This window comes from Mastigoproctus giganteus, chromosome 1 (assembly GCF_048544385.1).
Source record: "Mastigoproctus giganteus isolate SK-2022 chromosome 1, ASM4854438v1, whole genome shotgun sequence".
Classification (NCBI taxonomy): Eukaryota; Metazoa; Arthropoda; class Arachnida; order Uropygi; family Thelyphonidae; genus Mastigoproctus; species Mastigoproctus giganteus.
The window spans coordinates 242,356,783-242,373,262 of NC_143575.1; the positions used below are offsets into that span (position 1 = coordinate 242,356,783).

Genomic DNA, 16,480 nt, shown 5'->3' on the forward strand with positions numbered 1-16,480 from the left:
CATATACTTATCTGGGACAAGTTATTAGCTGTAATAATGGTAAATGGCTGGAAGTCAAGAGAAGAATAAATTTTGGATGGATAGCATTCAGGAAATATAGTCACATACTGAAGAGCAATATCTCAATTTGTCTGAAACGTAAAATAATGAATCAATGTATACTCCCCACCATGAGTTATGGAAGTGAAACTTGGGCACTCACCAAAAGAATGGAAGAGAAGTTGAGAACTGCACAGCGAAGAATGGAACGAATTATATTGGGAATCAGACTGTTAGATAAGAAGAGAAACACATGGATTAGGCAGCAAACTCAAGTAAAGGACATTCTTATCAAAACTAAAGAACTAAAATGGTCTTGGGCAGGACACATAGCTCGAAGACATGATGACAGATGGACTAAGAAAATAACAGAATGGTATCCAAGAGGAGCTAGAAGAAAACCTGGAAGACAAAGTCGGAGATGGATAGATGAAATTCATGAGTTTTTGGGTAGTAAATGGATGGCCAGTGCTCAAAACAGAAGGAACTGGAAAGTTGCTGGAGAGGCCTTCATCCTGCAGTGGATTGAAAATGGCTGATGATGATGATATTGCCTCTATTACAGTTTCCCTTTTAATGTTTAGGATAATTATTGGTTGCACGAAACCTCTCAGAGAGGGTGTGAATGTCCTTTTGTCTCATACCAATGATCTGGGTGGATTGTGTCATCTTCCCTAACTTCCTGAACTAAGTTTCTCTGAACCCTTAATGCTTCCTCAATGGGACAAGCAAATTATGCACCTCCTCCATTTAAGTGAATACCATCTTTACAAAATAAATTTCCATCTATCAGCTAAAGCTGGCCATGCTAAAAAAAATTTGCTACATACATCTTGCAGAGTCTCTCAAGCACAGAGTCACTCCACAAGGACATCAAGTTTTTTTTAGCACCAGGATACTGCAAATCCTTTACGTTTCTGCAAGAAAATTTGTGGTCATTCAGTCTTCCCATAACCACTCGATTTATGTGGTAGATATTATGCAATGCAAGGGCTCTTATAAAGGCCGTGTGTGTGTGTTGTTTGCCTTCTTTTGTTTGAAAGCAAGCCATATCACTTCTGTTTTCTAGTTTCTCAAAAATTTATATTTGGAAGAATTACAGTTGTTTCACTACACTACATGAATGTAGTCTATTTATTTTTATATATATATATATATATATATATATATATATAAAACAAATATCAGCAGCACTAGAATCTTATACAGAGTTAAAATGACTTTTGTGCAAGTAGTAAGATTTGTATTTTGGAGACACTTAAGGATGGGCTAATTTAACGCATTAACCACCACAATGTTAAACAAAAAAAATGGAGATGCCAAACCACCAACTTTTTTTTGTTGTTGTCACTGTGGTGCCAAACTTTGTATTTAATTACTCATATTATGAAAATATCTTCTTTTTTTTTTGTGGGACATGCCTTAGGCCACAATGCCCAATTATAAAAAAAGTCACTACTGGCGTTGGGACCTGTACTGTGTTGTTCCACACTGCTTTTTTAAATGATGTAATGTCCCCCCACACCAAAGAAAACTTTGTTGTTAACACACAAAAGAAAAAGTTTCTCTTAGTAAATGTCTGTGTTCACTTTTGGGTGATACAGGAAGGGATTCCTAGAGGGAACCCCTTCCTGTATCCCATTATCTCAGAGGCAGAAATTATGCCATACCTGCAAGCCTGAGTGCAGGACCTTGTCTAGTTATTTGGTTTCCTCTTTTTAGCAGTTTTATAGTTAAATAATTCAGTTTGTTTAATTTCTTTGCATTAGATAACAGTTATTTCAAGTAGTTCTTATTTCTGCAGCCATCATCAATTTCATAAGTTACATCAAGTGGTTTAATTTAGACATCATTAGTTCATCACACACATTTGATTTATTCTTTCAGTTGAATTATGGGCATACACATTTCATTCAGTTGGATTTTAATCATCTGGATCATAGATTTCTTCCATAATCCAGAAATTCAGAGACAGCTGATGAATGCAAAAACAAAGCTGAAGCATCAGTGAAGAGGAAAAGATAAAAATGGGGGATATTTTTGATAGAACACTATTTCAATTTGAATTAAAAAGGTAATTGAAAATAACAAACAAGGAAATACAGGTATAGATGAAATGCACCTGAAATACTGAAAAAAAAAAGTGTTGTGTTGGTTACACCATGTTGTGAAGGGGTTGTTTTCCAAAGAACAACTTTCAAAAGATTGGAACAAAGAATTAATTGTACCAATATATAAAAAAGGAAATCAAGAGGAATATGTAAATTCAGAGAAATTTGATTCCTTTGCACAGGATAAAATCAAGTATCTTAGAGAATAGAGTTAGAGGTGTTGTTGGATTTTCATGATACCTTGTGAAGAACACTAAAGTTTTTGGCTAAACAGGGGAAGCAATGCTCAAACAACTGCACTAAAATAAATTACAGAAAAGTCATGGGAACATAAGAACAAAATACAAAAAAAGATTATGAAAATTTGGAGATACAAGGAAAATTTAGAATGTATGTACACTAAACAACCAAAAATCTTTGATAATTATGTATCTAGGAAGTCTTTAATGAAGACTAAAGACTAAATCCATCGAAATGTGATATCCTCTGTCTGCTGGAGGTGTTTTTACAATTGTAAAAACAGGAGGCAGAGGTATTCCAAAAATTGTATAAGTTTGGGCAAAGGTTATATCACTAGCAGGGCAATTCTTTTCTGAGTTTGCAACCATCTCAGAATGGAAATATCTTCCACCACACTATCCTGTGGACTGGAGGGGGGGGGAGAGAGAGTTGTTGTTATTTCGTTTTTTAGGAGCATTAGCAACTAAGGCCATATTGCTCCGGGAATATGCGGTGGTTATTCCCTGACCTTTCCGCATCCTCCGTATTTGGTGGTAACGGGCTCGAACCCCGGTCTAATCAAGAAGCGTGTGCTACACACTGCTGCTCCTTCCCACCTGGCTACGGAGGCGCCAGAGAGAGAGAGAGAGAGAGAGCTGGATCCAAGAGCAGTGGTACAATGTGATATTCACAGATGAGCTCAGATTCAGTCTATAGTCTGATTCTTGACATAACCTCATGTGGGTGGAGAAGAGGAATCCAAAATCATGCAATGCAGAGAAAGGAGCCACTAGTCTGATGCTCTGGGAAGACAATGTGTACTGAACATCTTTGGGACAGGAACCAAGGCTATGGTGAGCTATAAGGATGAAATCACTAAACCTGGTAATGCTCTACCCTAAGGGAATGCAAGTGGAGGCTTTTTTCAGATTTATATTTCCCAAATGGAATACTCACAAGGCCTCATTCTGAAGCTTATCAGATCTATGTTATTGTATAGAGAACAAGTTTTTAGTCATCATATTCCCTCACCTCCACCACAGACTTACATAAACTGCTCTCCTGAAAAGCTGATTTCAACATTTTTAGTGTTGTTACCCAACGCGCACAACATCCAGCACCACTTGGGGGTACCCACACAAGTTCTTGGTTGTTCCCACTTAATTCTATTGCAAAACTCAGGTATTTGTACAAAATGAACTAAGCTTGTATGATAAACAGGGATGGGATACACTTAAATAGAAAGGGTGCAAGAATATTTGCTGATGCTATCGAGGCAGTGTTAGGTGGGTCGGAAAACTGCTAGCTTGGGGGGAGACAAAGACCAATAGATTGACAGTAGCCACTGGCAGAGGTGAAAGAGATTCTTGCACTGCTTCTATTAGAATGAGCAGAAGCCTGAAAAACAAGATGCATGGTATTTCAGAGACTGCTGGGAGCCATTGCGGTACAAGTAAACACATGGGTTGTGTTAGGGTAGCTAAGAATAGAAACAGGTGCAGGTATACTTGCGTGTACACCAATGCTAGGAGTTTAGTAAATAAATTTGATGAATTTGAGGTATTGCTCAAAACATCAAAGGCAGATATTGTTGGGATATCAGAGACGTGGTGTCACACAGATATAAGGGATGCAGAACTGCAATTTGGGGAGTACAACGTCTACAGAAAGGATAGACAGGATAGGAAGGGAGGAGGGGTTATGTTATTAATTAAGAAACACATAAAAACCAAGGAAGTGAAGCCAGTCGACATCGCTGGACAGTGCAGTGTGGAGTCAGTTTGGTGTGACATAAACATTGGGAGATCAAAATTGAGAGTAGGAGTGTGCTATAGGCCTAATGACTCTGATGAGTATAATAAGGAACTGTACAGGGAAATAGAGTGGGCCAGTAAATCAGAGTGTCTTATAATGGGAGATTTTAATTTCCCAGATATTGACTGGAATTTGGGGGCTGGTTACTCACACACTAGCAGGACTTTTGTGGATGTATTGGATGATTGTTTTCTACATCAGCATGTTCGGGAGGCAACTAGAGGGAGTAATACTCTTGATTTGATTATCAGCAGTGATTCTTCATGCATTAAGAATCTGCAGATAAATGAACCACTAGGTGGCAGTGATCACAGTGTGCTGAAGTGGGATTTACTCAAAGAGGTAACTACCATTAGGGGTAAAGGGAAGGGTTATTGCTTCCGTAAAGGCGACTACGATGGACTGAGACAGTATTTAAATTCTATACAGTGGGACCAACTGATGATGTTACCAACAGCAAATTCAAAATGGGAAGCATTCAAAGAACTTATCTTGGAAGCTACTAGGCTTTACATACCAACTAAGAAATATTGTTCAAGGTTTAGGCCAAAATGGATGTCAGATGAACTAATGAGGCATATGGCAGAGAAGAAAAATGCATGGGATACATACAAATTAACACATGACACAGAAGCCTATGATAGATACAAGTTGATATGCAACCAAGTTACAAAGGAGGTTAGGCAGGCAAAGGCAGATTACGAGAAATCCTTGGCAAGGGATGCAAAGAAAAACAGCAAAGAGTTCTTTACTTATGTAAACTCTAGAAGGAAGGGGATGAATCAGATTGGTCCACTTGATATTGATGGGTCAAGTGTTGATGATCCTGCTCAGGTAGCTAACAAACTAAATGAATATTTTGCATCGACATTCACACATGAGGAGTTATTCAGCGTGGGGAATGCCAGAGGTGTATTCAACTCTAGCAGTAAGCTACAGAATTTTGAAATAACTGGGAGTAAAGTGGAGGAGAAACTGTTGAAGATAAACACAAGAAAGGCACCCGGGGTGGATGGGATCTATCCAGTTATATTAAAGGAGGCAGCAAAGGAAGTAAGCAAACCCTTAGCCATAATTATGAGAGCTTCCTTGGACTCAGGGGAGGTACCCATAGACTGGAAATGTGCAAATGTGACCCCAATTCACAAAGGAGGATCAAAGGCTGACACTAGTAATTATAGACCTGTGAGCTTAACTTCTGTTCCAGGAAAATTAATGGAGGCACTGGTTAAAGAAGCACTGCAGGATCATTTAGACAAGACTTCAGTTATAACTCAGACACAGCATGGTTTTGTTAAGGGGAAGTCTTGCCTGACCAACTTGATTGGATACTATGATGCAGTCACAAAAGAACTGGATGCAGGGAATAACTTTGATATTATATACTTGGATCTTAGAATGGCTTTTGATACTGTTGCACATGGAAGACTGCTACACAAATTGGAGCAGTGTGACATTGGAGGCAAATTACTGCTATGGATAAAGGGGTGGTTGAGGGGGAGAAGACAGAGAGTGGTAATCAATGGACACTGCTCATCGTGGACTGATGTTATTAGTGGAGTCCCTCAGGGCTCAGTGTTGGGTCCATTATTGTTTTCTGTATTTATAAATGATATTGATGATGGTATATCGGGCTTAATGTCCAAGTTTGCAGACGATACAAAGGTTGGCAGGGTTGTCAAGGACACTACTGACACTATGCTGCTGCAACAGGATCTGGAAAGGTTGAGCAGATGGGCTGAGAGGTGGCAAATGAAGTTTAACATTGATAAATGTAAAGTACTACACATGGGAAACAGCAACCCCAGAGCAACGTATCAACTCTGTGGTACTACATTGACAGTGGTAGAGAATGAAAGGGACTTGGGGGTGGTTGTGCAGGCAGACATGAAGTTCTCTGAGCAGTGCAGATGGGCTGCAAGAGTAGCTCATGGAGTATTGTCAATGATATACAGGAATTTTTCCAGCAGGGATAAGGAGGTGATTATTCCATTGTATAAGGCGATGGTCAGGCCACACCTAGAGTACTGTATACAGGTCTGGAGACCTCATTTCAAGAAGGATGTAGAGCTGCTGGAACGAGTACAGAGAAGGGCAACAAGATCAGTGAATGGAACAAAGGGGTGCTCTTACGAAGAAAGGCTTAAGTTTTGCAAATTACAGTGTCTGGAGACTAGGCACCAGCGAGGTGATCTGATAGAGGTGTATAAAGCCTTGAATGGTTTAAGCATGCTCAATACTGATGGGATTCTTCCTCTAGTTCAGAAAAATCACCTGAGAGGGCATAAATTCAAATTGAGGAAAGACCGATGTAGGATAGACGTGTGGAAATTTGCCTTTAGCCAGCGGGTGGTTGGTTGGTGGAACAGACTTCCATCCCTTGTCGTGGAAGTTGATAGCCTAAATAAGTTTAAGGCTCAGCTGGGCAGGTATTTTGAACGAACAGAGGGGTGAAGTGGAAGTGGGTTTTTTTTTTTTTTTTTTTGGCTGATGCTGCATAAGCTTGCTTTCTTGCATCAAATGCCTCTACTAATGCTAATGCTAATTGAATGGTCATCTTTATTGCTTAACTGATAAGTTAAGCAATAAAGATGACCTTTCTTCTTAAACTGTTTGTATTATCTCTCAGTGATGAAAAATGAATTTAAATTGTTCTGTCATTGCAACTGTTTTATTAAAGAAATTTCTGCCTGTGTTATCTCACTAAGGACTTACAAAATACAGTCTGTCTCCAACATACGTAAGAGATATGTTCCAGGACTTCTTACGTAAGTCAATTTTCACATAACTCCAGAATCATTAATAAAATATTCTACTATATCTCTGATATGTCAGGGATATAGTAAAATATTTTACAACAAAATTACAAAAAAAAAAAAAAAAAAACATTCTCAGAAAGAGAATGAAGAAAACTTGTTATGTTATATAACAAGTTATATGGTTATGTTATAATCATATAACTTGTTATTTATGGTTATACAAAACCATTTATGTTATATACCATAACAATTTAAAACTTTATCTGGAGACAGAGATGAAGTAGCCAGAGTGGCACATAAGAAAACAAAACATAAAAGGGAAAAAAAAAAAAGCATGTTATTGTACTGTAAAAACTGATATGTATTTCGTATGCTGTTAGGCTTTATAAGGGCTACTAAGGGAATCAAAACCAAAGTGTACATATTTAAGAAAATTGGTCTAAACCACACAATGAATCAGTCTATACACTTCAGGTGATGAACTGAAGGTAACTTAAAACGAACCTGAAGCATTAATAAGACACATTAATCCTAGGGCGTTGTAGGCTGAGGAGGTCAGGGAGGTGGTATGTGATAAACCTGTATTTGTGTCTGTAAATTGTGTTTGTTCTCTGGTCGATTTGCCTGTTTTGCTGGACGAAAAAACTCCAGTTTCTGTGGGAAGAAACCTTGCTATCTGAATTTGTTTTCATATTTTCAAGAAATGTTAAGGTGTTTTCATCCAATCTGAATTTTAACCTTCCTGAATTTTATGAAATGCTTCTCCCATTTCCCTTAATTTGAACTGCTTCTTGGGTTGCCCCAATTCCTCAACAGATTAGACTCCCCCCTTGCTCCTCATCTCTGTGCATTCATGAAGCTGGGCTAGATCTTCTGTTGTTAAATCTTCATCTCGTTCATCTACCTACAAACTCGTCTACATCTGCGTCCTTCAGGAATAACTGAAACTTCTGGACTAGGTCTTCTATTGTTAAATCTTCATCTCGTTCATCTACAAACTCGTCTACATCTTCGTCCTTCAGGAATAACTGCAACTTCTGGGCTAAGTTTACAATTTTTGGTAACAGAAGACATCAGCTCATCTTTATTGAAGCCTTCTTTAAGCTCGGAATGTTTTAGAAGTTTTTTTCCAAACTCCACTCATACAAGTTTTCATATCATTCCAGACTCTTGAAATATTGCATGTTCTATCAAGGATGTTAAACGTCTTCCAAAATTGCCGCAGATCCATCTTCCCCTGCTCTGTTATATTTACAGCCTCAGAAAATGTTGTCCATATGTAATAATAAGCTTTGAATGCCTGGATAACTCCCTGATCCATTGGATGAATCAAAGCCGTTGTATTTGAAGGGAGGTATACCACCTTGACGTTTTCGTGCAGATCATCTAGATATTTGGGATGACCAAGAGCATCGTCAAAGAGCATTACTATCTTAAAAAGCACTTAAAAAGTGCTTTTTAAGATATTAATGTAAACAATGTAAGATATTTGTAAACAATATTTTTCAACTTCCGAGAAAAACAAATTTAGAAACCATTCTTCGAACATGGTTATTCTCACCCAGGCCTTTCAGTTAGCCCTGAAGTGTACAGGAAGCAATTTCTTGTCAATGCCCTTAAAAGATGCGGGTTTACTGAGTGATAAACTCAGTAAACTACTAAAGGTTTAAGTTTATAACTCACTATGTTACCCCCCCCCCCAAGAAGAGTATTACCATGTCGTTGATGGCTTTAAAATCTGACACTGACTTTTCTTCAATAGAAATATAAGTCCTACCAGGCATTTTTTTTCCAAGAAAGGCTAGTCTCATCCACATTAAATATTTGTTGCTGCAAATAACACTTCTTATAACCTCATCCAATTTGTCCTTGAATTTTACGGCAGCCCCACCATCTGCACTTGCTACTTCACTACTTATGGCAATGTTATGATATCCGATTCTTTTACAGAACCTATCAAACGAACCATGACTCGCAACAAAGGTGGTTTCAGTATCATCACTCTTCTTGTTAAGATCCTCAAAAATGGTGCAAGCCTTTGCTTTGATGAGGTGGAGGCATTTTTGGATCTGGTCTTCCATCCAAACAATAAGTAACTTTTCCATCTCGCTTATTAGACCCGTTCTAGCCTTAATTATTATGGTTATTCTCATCTAAAAAAAAGTTTATATCTTCATTGGTGCCGATCCCTTCACCGCTTCACGTATTCTGTCTTTGTCCTTTATTACTGTATTCACTGTCGACACTTACAAATCTAAATTCTATGCAATATTTGCTAAATGTTTGACCATTTTCACACATCCTTATTATTTTAATTTTCTGATCCAAATCGATCGCTTTCCTTTTCTTGGTAGATTTATTAGTACCGCTGTCATTCTCTTAGGCTGCACCATGATAACAGTCAAAATGAAATTTTCTGTAAAGAATTTCACAGGGTTTAAGTTATAAGAGATGCTGTCACATCTTACGACATGCGAATGAAGTGTGCACTACACAATGAGAGTTTGAAGTGAACCATTGAAAATTGTAGGGCAATGTGAATTTCAACTTCACCACAATAACTCTCCATTGTAATAAATATTACATATAAAATACAAACAAAATCTCCCACTTCGCTCTCAAACAAAACTGAACTGACTCTACAATCCAGAAAGTAGAGACAAAGGGCTAGAGAGTAATTCTCCGAAGTGTGGGGGTTTCTCTGAAGTGATTCAACGTAGTTACCTGACTCAAACGCATGTTGTCGAATACTTCTTCAGAATTTTTAAAGCAGAAAATGAAATGTTAACTCTAGTTATTTACCTATGGGAATGAAAATAAAAACTTATACTTATTGTTCCTTCATTCGACTCTTAAAAATTATACTGAAAGTATCTTTGTGATTTTACCAAAAAAATTTACATAAGTGCAAAGTTACATAAGTCAGGGACTAACTCTAATGATTTTCTTGTTTTCTGAGCACCATCTTTTCCTGTCTCTTTATGTGAAACTAACAATACTGACAAATCTTGCTCAAGCATGCTTTGGAATGAGCAAAAGAGGATCTTCATGTAATCACAGCAAGTTCTATACCAAGAGAACATCTACATCCTAAACATGTTAGAATTATTCTTATTCTGCATATGAACTGAGTATATAATTATTTCTCTTATTTATTTTTCTTTTCTTTTCTTCTTAATTCTTTATAGACAATTTCATTCAAAATTAGCAAACTTAAGCTATTTACTCACATAGGCTACATAACATATCAACATAAATATATTTCTTTTATTAAAAACTTTAATGCTAATATTAACCTTCATAATTCCTTTACTATCCTCTTGTTCTGAAGTCAACAATCTATATTAAAATATTACACAACTGACCATTATTGCATGGTATTGCTCTACAAGTCTCACATATGCTGTATGTTCACAATCTGATTACATTAGATTATAAATAATGGGTAAAGAAATCACTTTGTAACAAAATTTAAATGTACATTTGAGCAAAAATATCAAACTTTTATATCATAAATAAGATAATAATCACTTAGCAAACAGATAAGTATCCTTAATTTAATCTATTTTTATGCTAACAGTTCTGCACTAACCTTGATGCCAACTATAATTACAATGAACATTACTATCAGTATTTCAAATTAAAATATTAAATTATATATAAACCAATAAATCAGATGAATGTAGGAATGAAAAAAAAAATAATAATAAAATAATTAAATAAATAAATAAACAAAACAAATAGGAGTATACTTTTCCCCCCAAGGCTTCATGTGTTAAAATTAACTTTATTTTAAAAATCAGATTGGTTCTTAAATTTATCTTATATTCAACATTTACATATAATTAACAAAATTAACATATATGAAATACTAAAAATTAATACTTCTGTTTCTCTTTTTAACAATCATTATAAGTGTTTTTATTACACTGCTGTTTAACATATAAGGCATTTCTTTTTTCTCCTATCTGCTTGTCCTCAAAGATAATTTTTTTGCTCCAATGGATTGTCAGTCTGCATTAGTCACTTATTTCAGGATGATTAAATAGACCACGGACACGTATTATTACACTTCCACATAATATCATTCTCGAGTTTAATTAAACAAACTATTAACTCACATAAGCTATGTAACACATTAATATAAATATTATCTTAATAAAAACTGAAGTTATCTCTAAACAAACACTGCAAACTTTTTCTCTTGAAAAACTTTTCTTTTTTGAGAGAAAAAGGTGTTGCAGGCTAGATACAACACCTTTTTCTCTCAAAAAAGAAAGAAAAATGTGTTTCAGGATAGATGTGTGAAAACTTTCTTTCAGCCAGAGAATGATTGATTGTTGGAACAAACTTCCATCTGGTGTTGTGGAAGTGGAGTTAGCTTTAATAAATTTAGAGAATTAGATAAATGTAATACTATTTCAAAATTAAGCATATAATGTTTTGATTTCATGTTTACATAACTGACCAGTACTGTGCAGTGGCATTCAGCATGAGTCCCACATATGCTATATTCTCAAGACCTAATCATTAAGTGTTACTGTTTCTCAAGACCTAATCATTAAGTGTTACTGTTTGGTGAGAAAACACTTTACAATAAAATTTAAACATGCATTTGGGGAAAAAAATAAATTTGATTTTCCTTAAATCAAAATAATTTTGATTTCAGGAAAGCTTTTGATACTGCAGTACATAAAAGACTGCTGTACAAATGCTGGAGCAGTGGAGCATTAAGGGCAAGTTACTGCTATGAGTCGGCCTTTGTAGCCAAGTGGTCAGGAGTGGGAGTGCAGTAGCACACGATCTTTGAGTAGACCACAGTTAAAGCCCCTGACTGTTAAATATGGTTGATCTGCAAACCCACACTGGACCAGCGTGGCAGATTATGGTCCATTTCCCTCAACATGAATTGTTGAGGAGGCTTCCATCCTGCAGTGGATTGATAATGGCTGCTGCTTACCTTACTGCTATGGATAAAGGGTTGGTTGAGTGGGGGAATACAGAGTGGTGAAGACGAAAGACTGGACATGGATATTAAAAAAGGAATAAATAAATCAGAAATGCAGGAAACCAGTTAAGCAAATTCATTTGGAGCAAAAGAGAAATTAGCCAAAAAAACAAAATGAGCGGTTTTACAAACTAAATAAGGTTAAAAAAAAAAAAAAAAACTGGGATTAACAGGTAGAAGCAATGGCAAAGCCATATTACAAATGAGGAAATTGGAAAAAATCTTGGAGTACCAAATATCCAGTCAAAAGAAAGTGAAGCAAACTGAAGATAATGCAGGCATGTAGAAAGGATGATAGAATAAAGATTAGATAAACAGATATTCAAAGTAAAAATGAATGGTAATAGGTCTAGAGGCAGATCAAATAGATAGATGGTGTCAAGTTATTAATTTGGGTAGGGCTAAAGATCTAACAGGCCCCTGATTACTAAATATGGTTGAGCTTCCAATCTGCACTGGACCAATGCGGAGGAAAGCAATGAATGAAAGGCTGATAATCCATGGACTAATCACAGTGACCTGTATACCCACTGGAGCACAACAAATTTGGATGTTGATTGATGATCTGATAATGTTAGAATCTCACTTTCCTCATGTCACAGTTAAAATTGCAACAATCAGTGCAATAAGTTGTGATATAAGCCCCCTGGAATAATTAAAAAAAAATGCAACCAAACAGTCAACAGTAAATCTTATATTTCCAAACTAAAGAAACTTGGTTCTTTAACCCTCTTCTTTTGAATGGCCCTTATGTAGCCTTTTGAATAGCCTTTACGTACTGCAGTATCAAAAGAAGAGACTATGAAAAAATACCAATTACACTGTGCTGCACCATGAAAATCATCTTTTACAGTAATTGCATCAACTGTTTGAAAAATAAAGGGCTGGATAATTATGCCACACTTGTTCCAATGTCTGAATTTGGTATTATATGATTTACATTTAATCAGTTCAATGAAGACAACATTAATGGAAAATGATTTAATAATACAAATAAAATCTAAGTGACATTGAAAATTTGGTCACACCTGCTGATCTTTACCTAAATTCCTTTCAGTGCTGAGTTGAACAATGGTGCAAATGTGAGTGATGCACAATGGGACTATTCTGAAAATTTTAAAAATGCAAGTAAAATTTCGACTGCACATACTATTATTATTTACCTATTGTATACTTCTACTATATTTTATGAGTCAAAAGGCATTACATTTTATCCACTAATCATCTTTCTGTCTATGAAATCTAAAACAAAGCTCTAATTAGGTTAGCTATAAAATTAAAACTCACTGGACTTTGTCCTCCGTTACTAATGCAAAACACCCTTAAGTAATATGTTGTTCCTGGTTGAAGATGATCACACTGATACTCAGTCTCAAAGCCACTATATACCATTTCAAAACCTAACAAAAATATGATAATAAATATTTATAAATTAATTATATCAGGAATGATTTTATAAATATCACACATTTTAAAATATTGAACAAATTATACGGAAAATATGAACATAAACAAAACAAAATATTTTCTATTAGTTAATTTTTCATATTTTTTCCTACTTAATTAGTAGTGAAATTTTTACAACCTTGTAGGTAAGCGGAGCCTGTAGGGCAGTATTTTCAATTCAAATATGTTGTTTTCAGTCGTTATAAAAGTCTCTATCTTTCAAGATTTTATAGACAAATGAATCTTGCTCTACACATCAATATTTATTAATGATATTGATGAAGATATATCAGGCTTAATATCTAAGTTTGCAGATGATAGAAAGGTTGGTAGGGTGGTTAATGACAGTAATCAAGGTAAGTTACTGCAACAAGGTCTAGAAAAATTAGGCTGATGGGCTGAGAAATGGCAGTTAAAGTTTAACATTGACAAACTGTATATGAGTAGCAGCAATCCCAGATTAACATAGGAATTGTGTTGTATTACACTCAGAGTAGTGGAAAATGAAAAAGACCCCTGGGGGCTGGTAATTTTGTAGTCAGACATGAAGTTCTCTGAGCAGATAAACTGACAGGACAGTTCATGGGGGTTTTGTCAATGGTTAGGCTGCATCTTGAGTATTGTGTACAGGTTGTGTCGCATTTTAGAAAGGATGTAGATCTGCTGCAACAGCCATAGATGGGCAAAGAGACTGGTGAAGGGTACAAAAGAGTGCTCTTACCAAGAAAGACTTCAGTTCTGTAAATTGTACAATCTAGAAACTATGCAGCTGCAAAGAGATTTGATTGAGGTGTTTAAGGCCTTGCATGGTTGAGTAAGCCCAATGTCGATAACATTCTTCCTCTTGCTGAGACTCTACATGTGAGAGAGCATAAATTCAAGTTGAAGGATGGTTGCAGAATAGATTATGTGAAGTTTGCCTTCAGCTAATGGATCATTGGGCCAAATTTCCATCTGTTGTTGTTGTGGAAGCGGGAATTTGAATAAATTCAAGGAAGAAGTAGAACAAATTCTTGAAGGGGAGAGACTGGAACAAATTCTTGAAGGGGAGAGACTGGTGAGATGGGTAGTGTTTTTTTTTTAAATTATTATTTGTCACTACTAATACTAATATTAAAAGATAGTGCTTGTGAGCTCTCTGTCTGTTTCAATTTGTGGTATCTTATTTTTATGATTATTTATTTATTTATTTTTGTTTTGATACAGGGGTTGTTAGATTGATAGGAAAGGTAGTTGGATCAATGCGATAGGTAGTTAGATAGAAAGCACCTTGCCTTATCAATATCAACAATGGTACAACCAAGTTTTCATTCCCCATAATAAATGTTACTCTGAGTACTGATGTAACATGGTCCGATATCCCCATCCCCTCACCCCATTTAGTTTGCTTTCTTCTGTCCCTTTTAGATTAGCCTGAATGTTTATGCCCACCACTTGGATTCTTCATTGTTTTATTTTATTAAACCATTTAATTTATATCAGTTTTTTAATTAAGTTATTTAATTTCAATTCTGTTTATTATGATTTCCTAATTTTGAGGTGCATATTGTTTTGGATTTGTCAATTGTAGGAGTCAATGTCTGAATTTGAATTTTGTTTGTTGTTTCCTATTCATTCTATAGAGGGTTGTTTCCATAGCAGATTTCATATTTAGTTAGTTTATTATTTCTATTAATGTCTGGGTTCCAGAAAACTGACACCAAGATAATTGATCTTCTACTGCAGTTATACTCAGCCTTTTTTTGTTGACATATCCCTTACAATTTTCTTGAAAAATACTGTATCCCCGTTATATTTTTAGATAAAAATTTTATGTCATCTAAATACATTTTAAATAATACCTGTTTATAATCCTGATGACAACTGCTGAATTAACTTGAACATGATTGAAACCAAATAAGTTTATCACATAGATATTAAAAATTTATAGATAATTTCTCAACAAAGCAGATTATGAATGCCAATGTAGCTTCCTTGGACAGACCTTGTTTACCTTACAGGTGTATGCATACCACCAGTGCTACTGTACAGGGTCCAGTCAAATTATTACGACCACCTACCTAGCATCCAGAATATGTGCCTTTCGTAGCATGCACAGCAGCCAGCCGCCGTAGGAGGAACTCAATAAGTCCGCGGAAGGTTGCTACAGGTATCTGTGACCATGCAGACTGCAATGCACCCTGGAGTTCTTGTAGGTTCCTTGGTGGAGGATCCATCCGTATGATGTGTCGAATGAGGTGGTCCCATAGATTTTCAATTGGGTTAAGATCCGGGGAATTCGGTAGCCAAGGGAGTAGCTTGAAGTCTTCATCATGCTCCTCAAACCACTCACGGACAATTCTGGTGACATGGCATGGTGCATTGTCTTGCTGATAGATATCATCGCCCAAAGGGAACACAGTCAACATGTACAGGTGTACCCAATCAGCAAAAATCAATAGGTAACCATTTGCATTCAGGGTACCCTCCAGAGGTATCAGCGTACCTAAGCCATGCCACAAAAACATTCCCCCGACCAAAATCCCGCCCCCACCAGCCTGCCTTCTGCCAACAATCGTGTCCGGGGTGTCTGTTCTCAGAGGTTTCATTCCTAATATGCCACAGTCCATCCACTCGTGGAGCAGAAACTGTGACTCATCGGAGAAGGCCACCTGTTGCCAATTGGCTGGGGTCCAGTGTCGGTATTGCAGTGCAAACTGACGGCGCTATTTGCAATGAATGGCTGTCAGCATGGATGCTGTCACCAAGCATCTGCTCCGGAGCCCAATGCACAAAACGGTTCGCTGCACTGTCATGTTGTCAATTTGATTGGATGGCCAGTTGAGCAACAGTAGCATGCTGATCGGTCCTGACAACCGTTTCAGCTGATGTTCACCTCTGGGATCAATGGCGCATGGGGCTCCACAATTGGCACGTCGGGTCATCAAAACTGTCCCATTTGTCTAGCCTTGATACACTTTCATCACTGCAGCAAGTGAGCATTTCACAAAGTCCGCTGTTTCGGAAATGCCGGCACCCCTGGCCCGATAGCTGATGACATACCTTTTTCCAGGTCTGATAGGTCGTGTGCTTTGTCCATGACA

The 16,480-nt window shown here is 36.6% G+C and overlaps 1 protein-coding gene across 5 annotated transcripts in view; it reads right to left on the reverse strand.

Annotated features, from left to right (window-relative positions):
- Positions 1-16,480, reverse strand: part of LOC150091709 (fibronectin type-III domain-containing protein 3A-like) — a 489,490-nt gene that overhangs the window by 132,029 nt on the left and 340,981 nt on the right. For all 5 annotated transcript variants that reach the window (XM_090376531.1, XM_090376557.1, XM_090376540.1 and 2 more), the window contains one exon: positions 13,239-13,351. In XM_090376531.1, the coding sequence (XP_090232657.1) occupies positions 13,239-13,351 (113 nt within the window). The remainder of the gene's footprint in view (positions 1-13,238; positions 13,352-16,480) is intronic.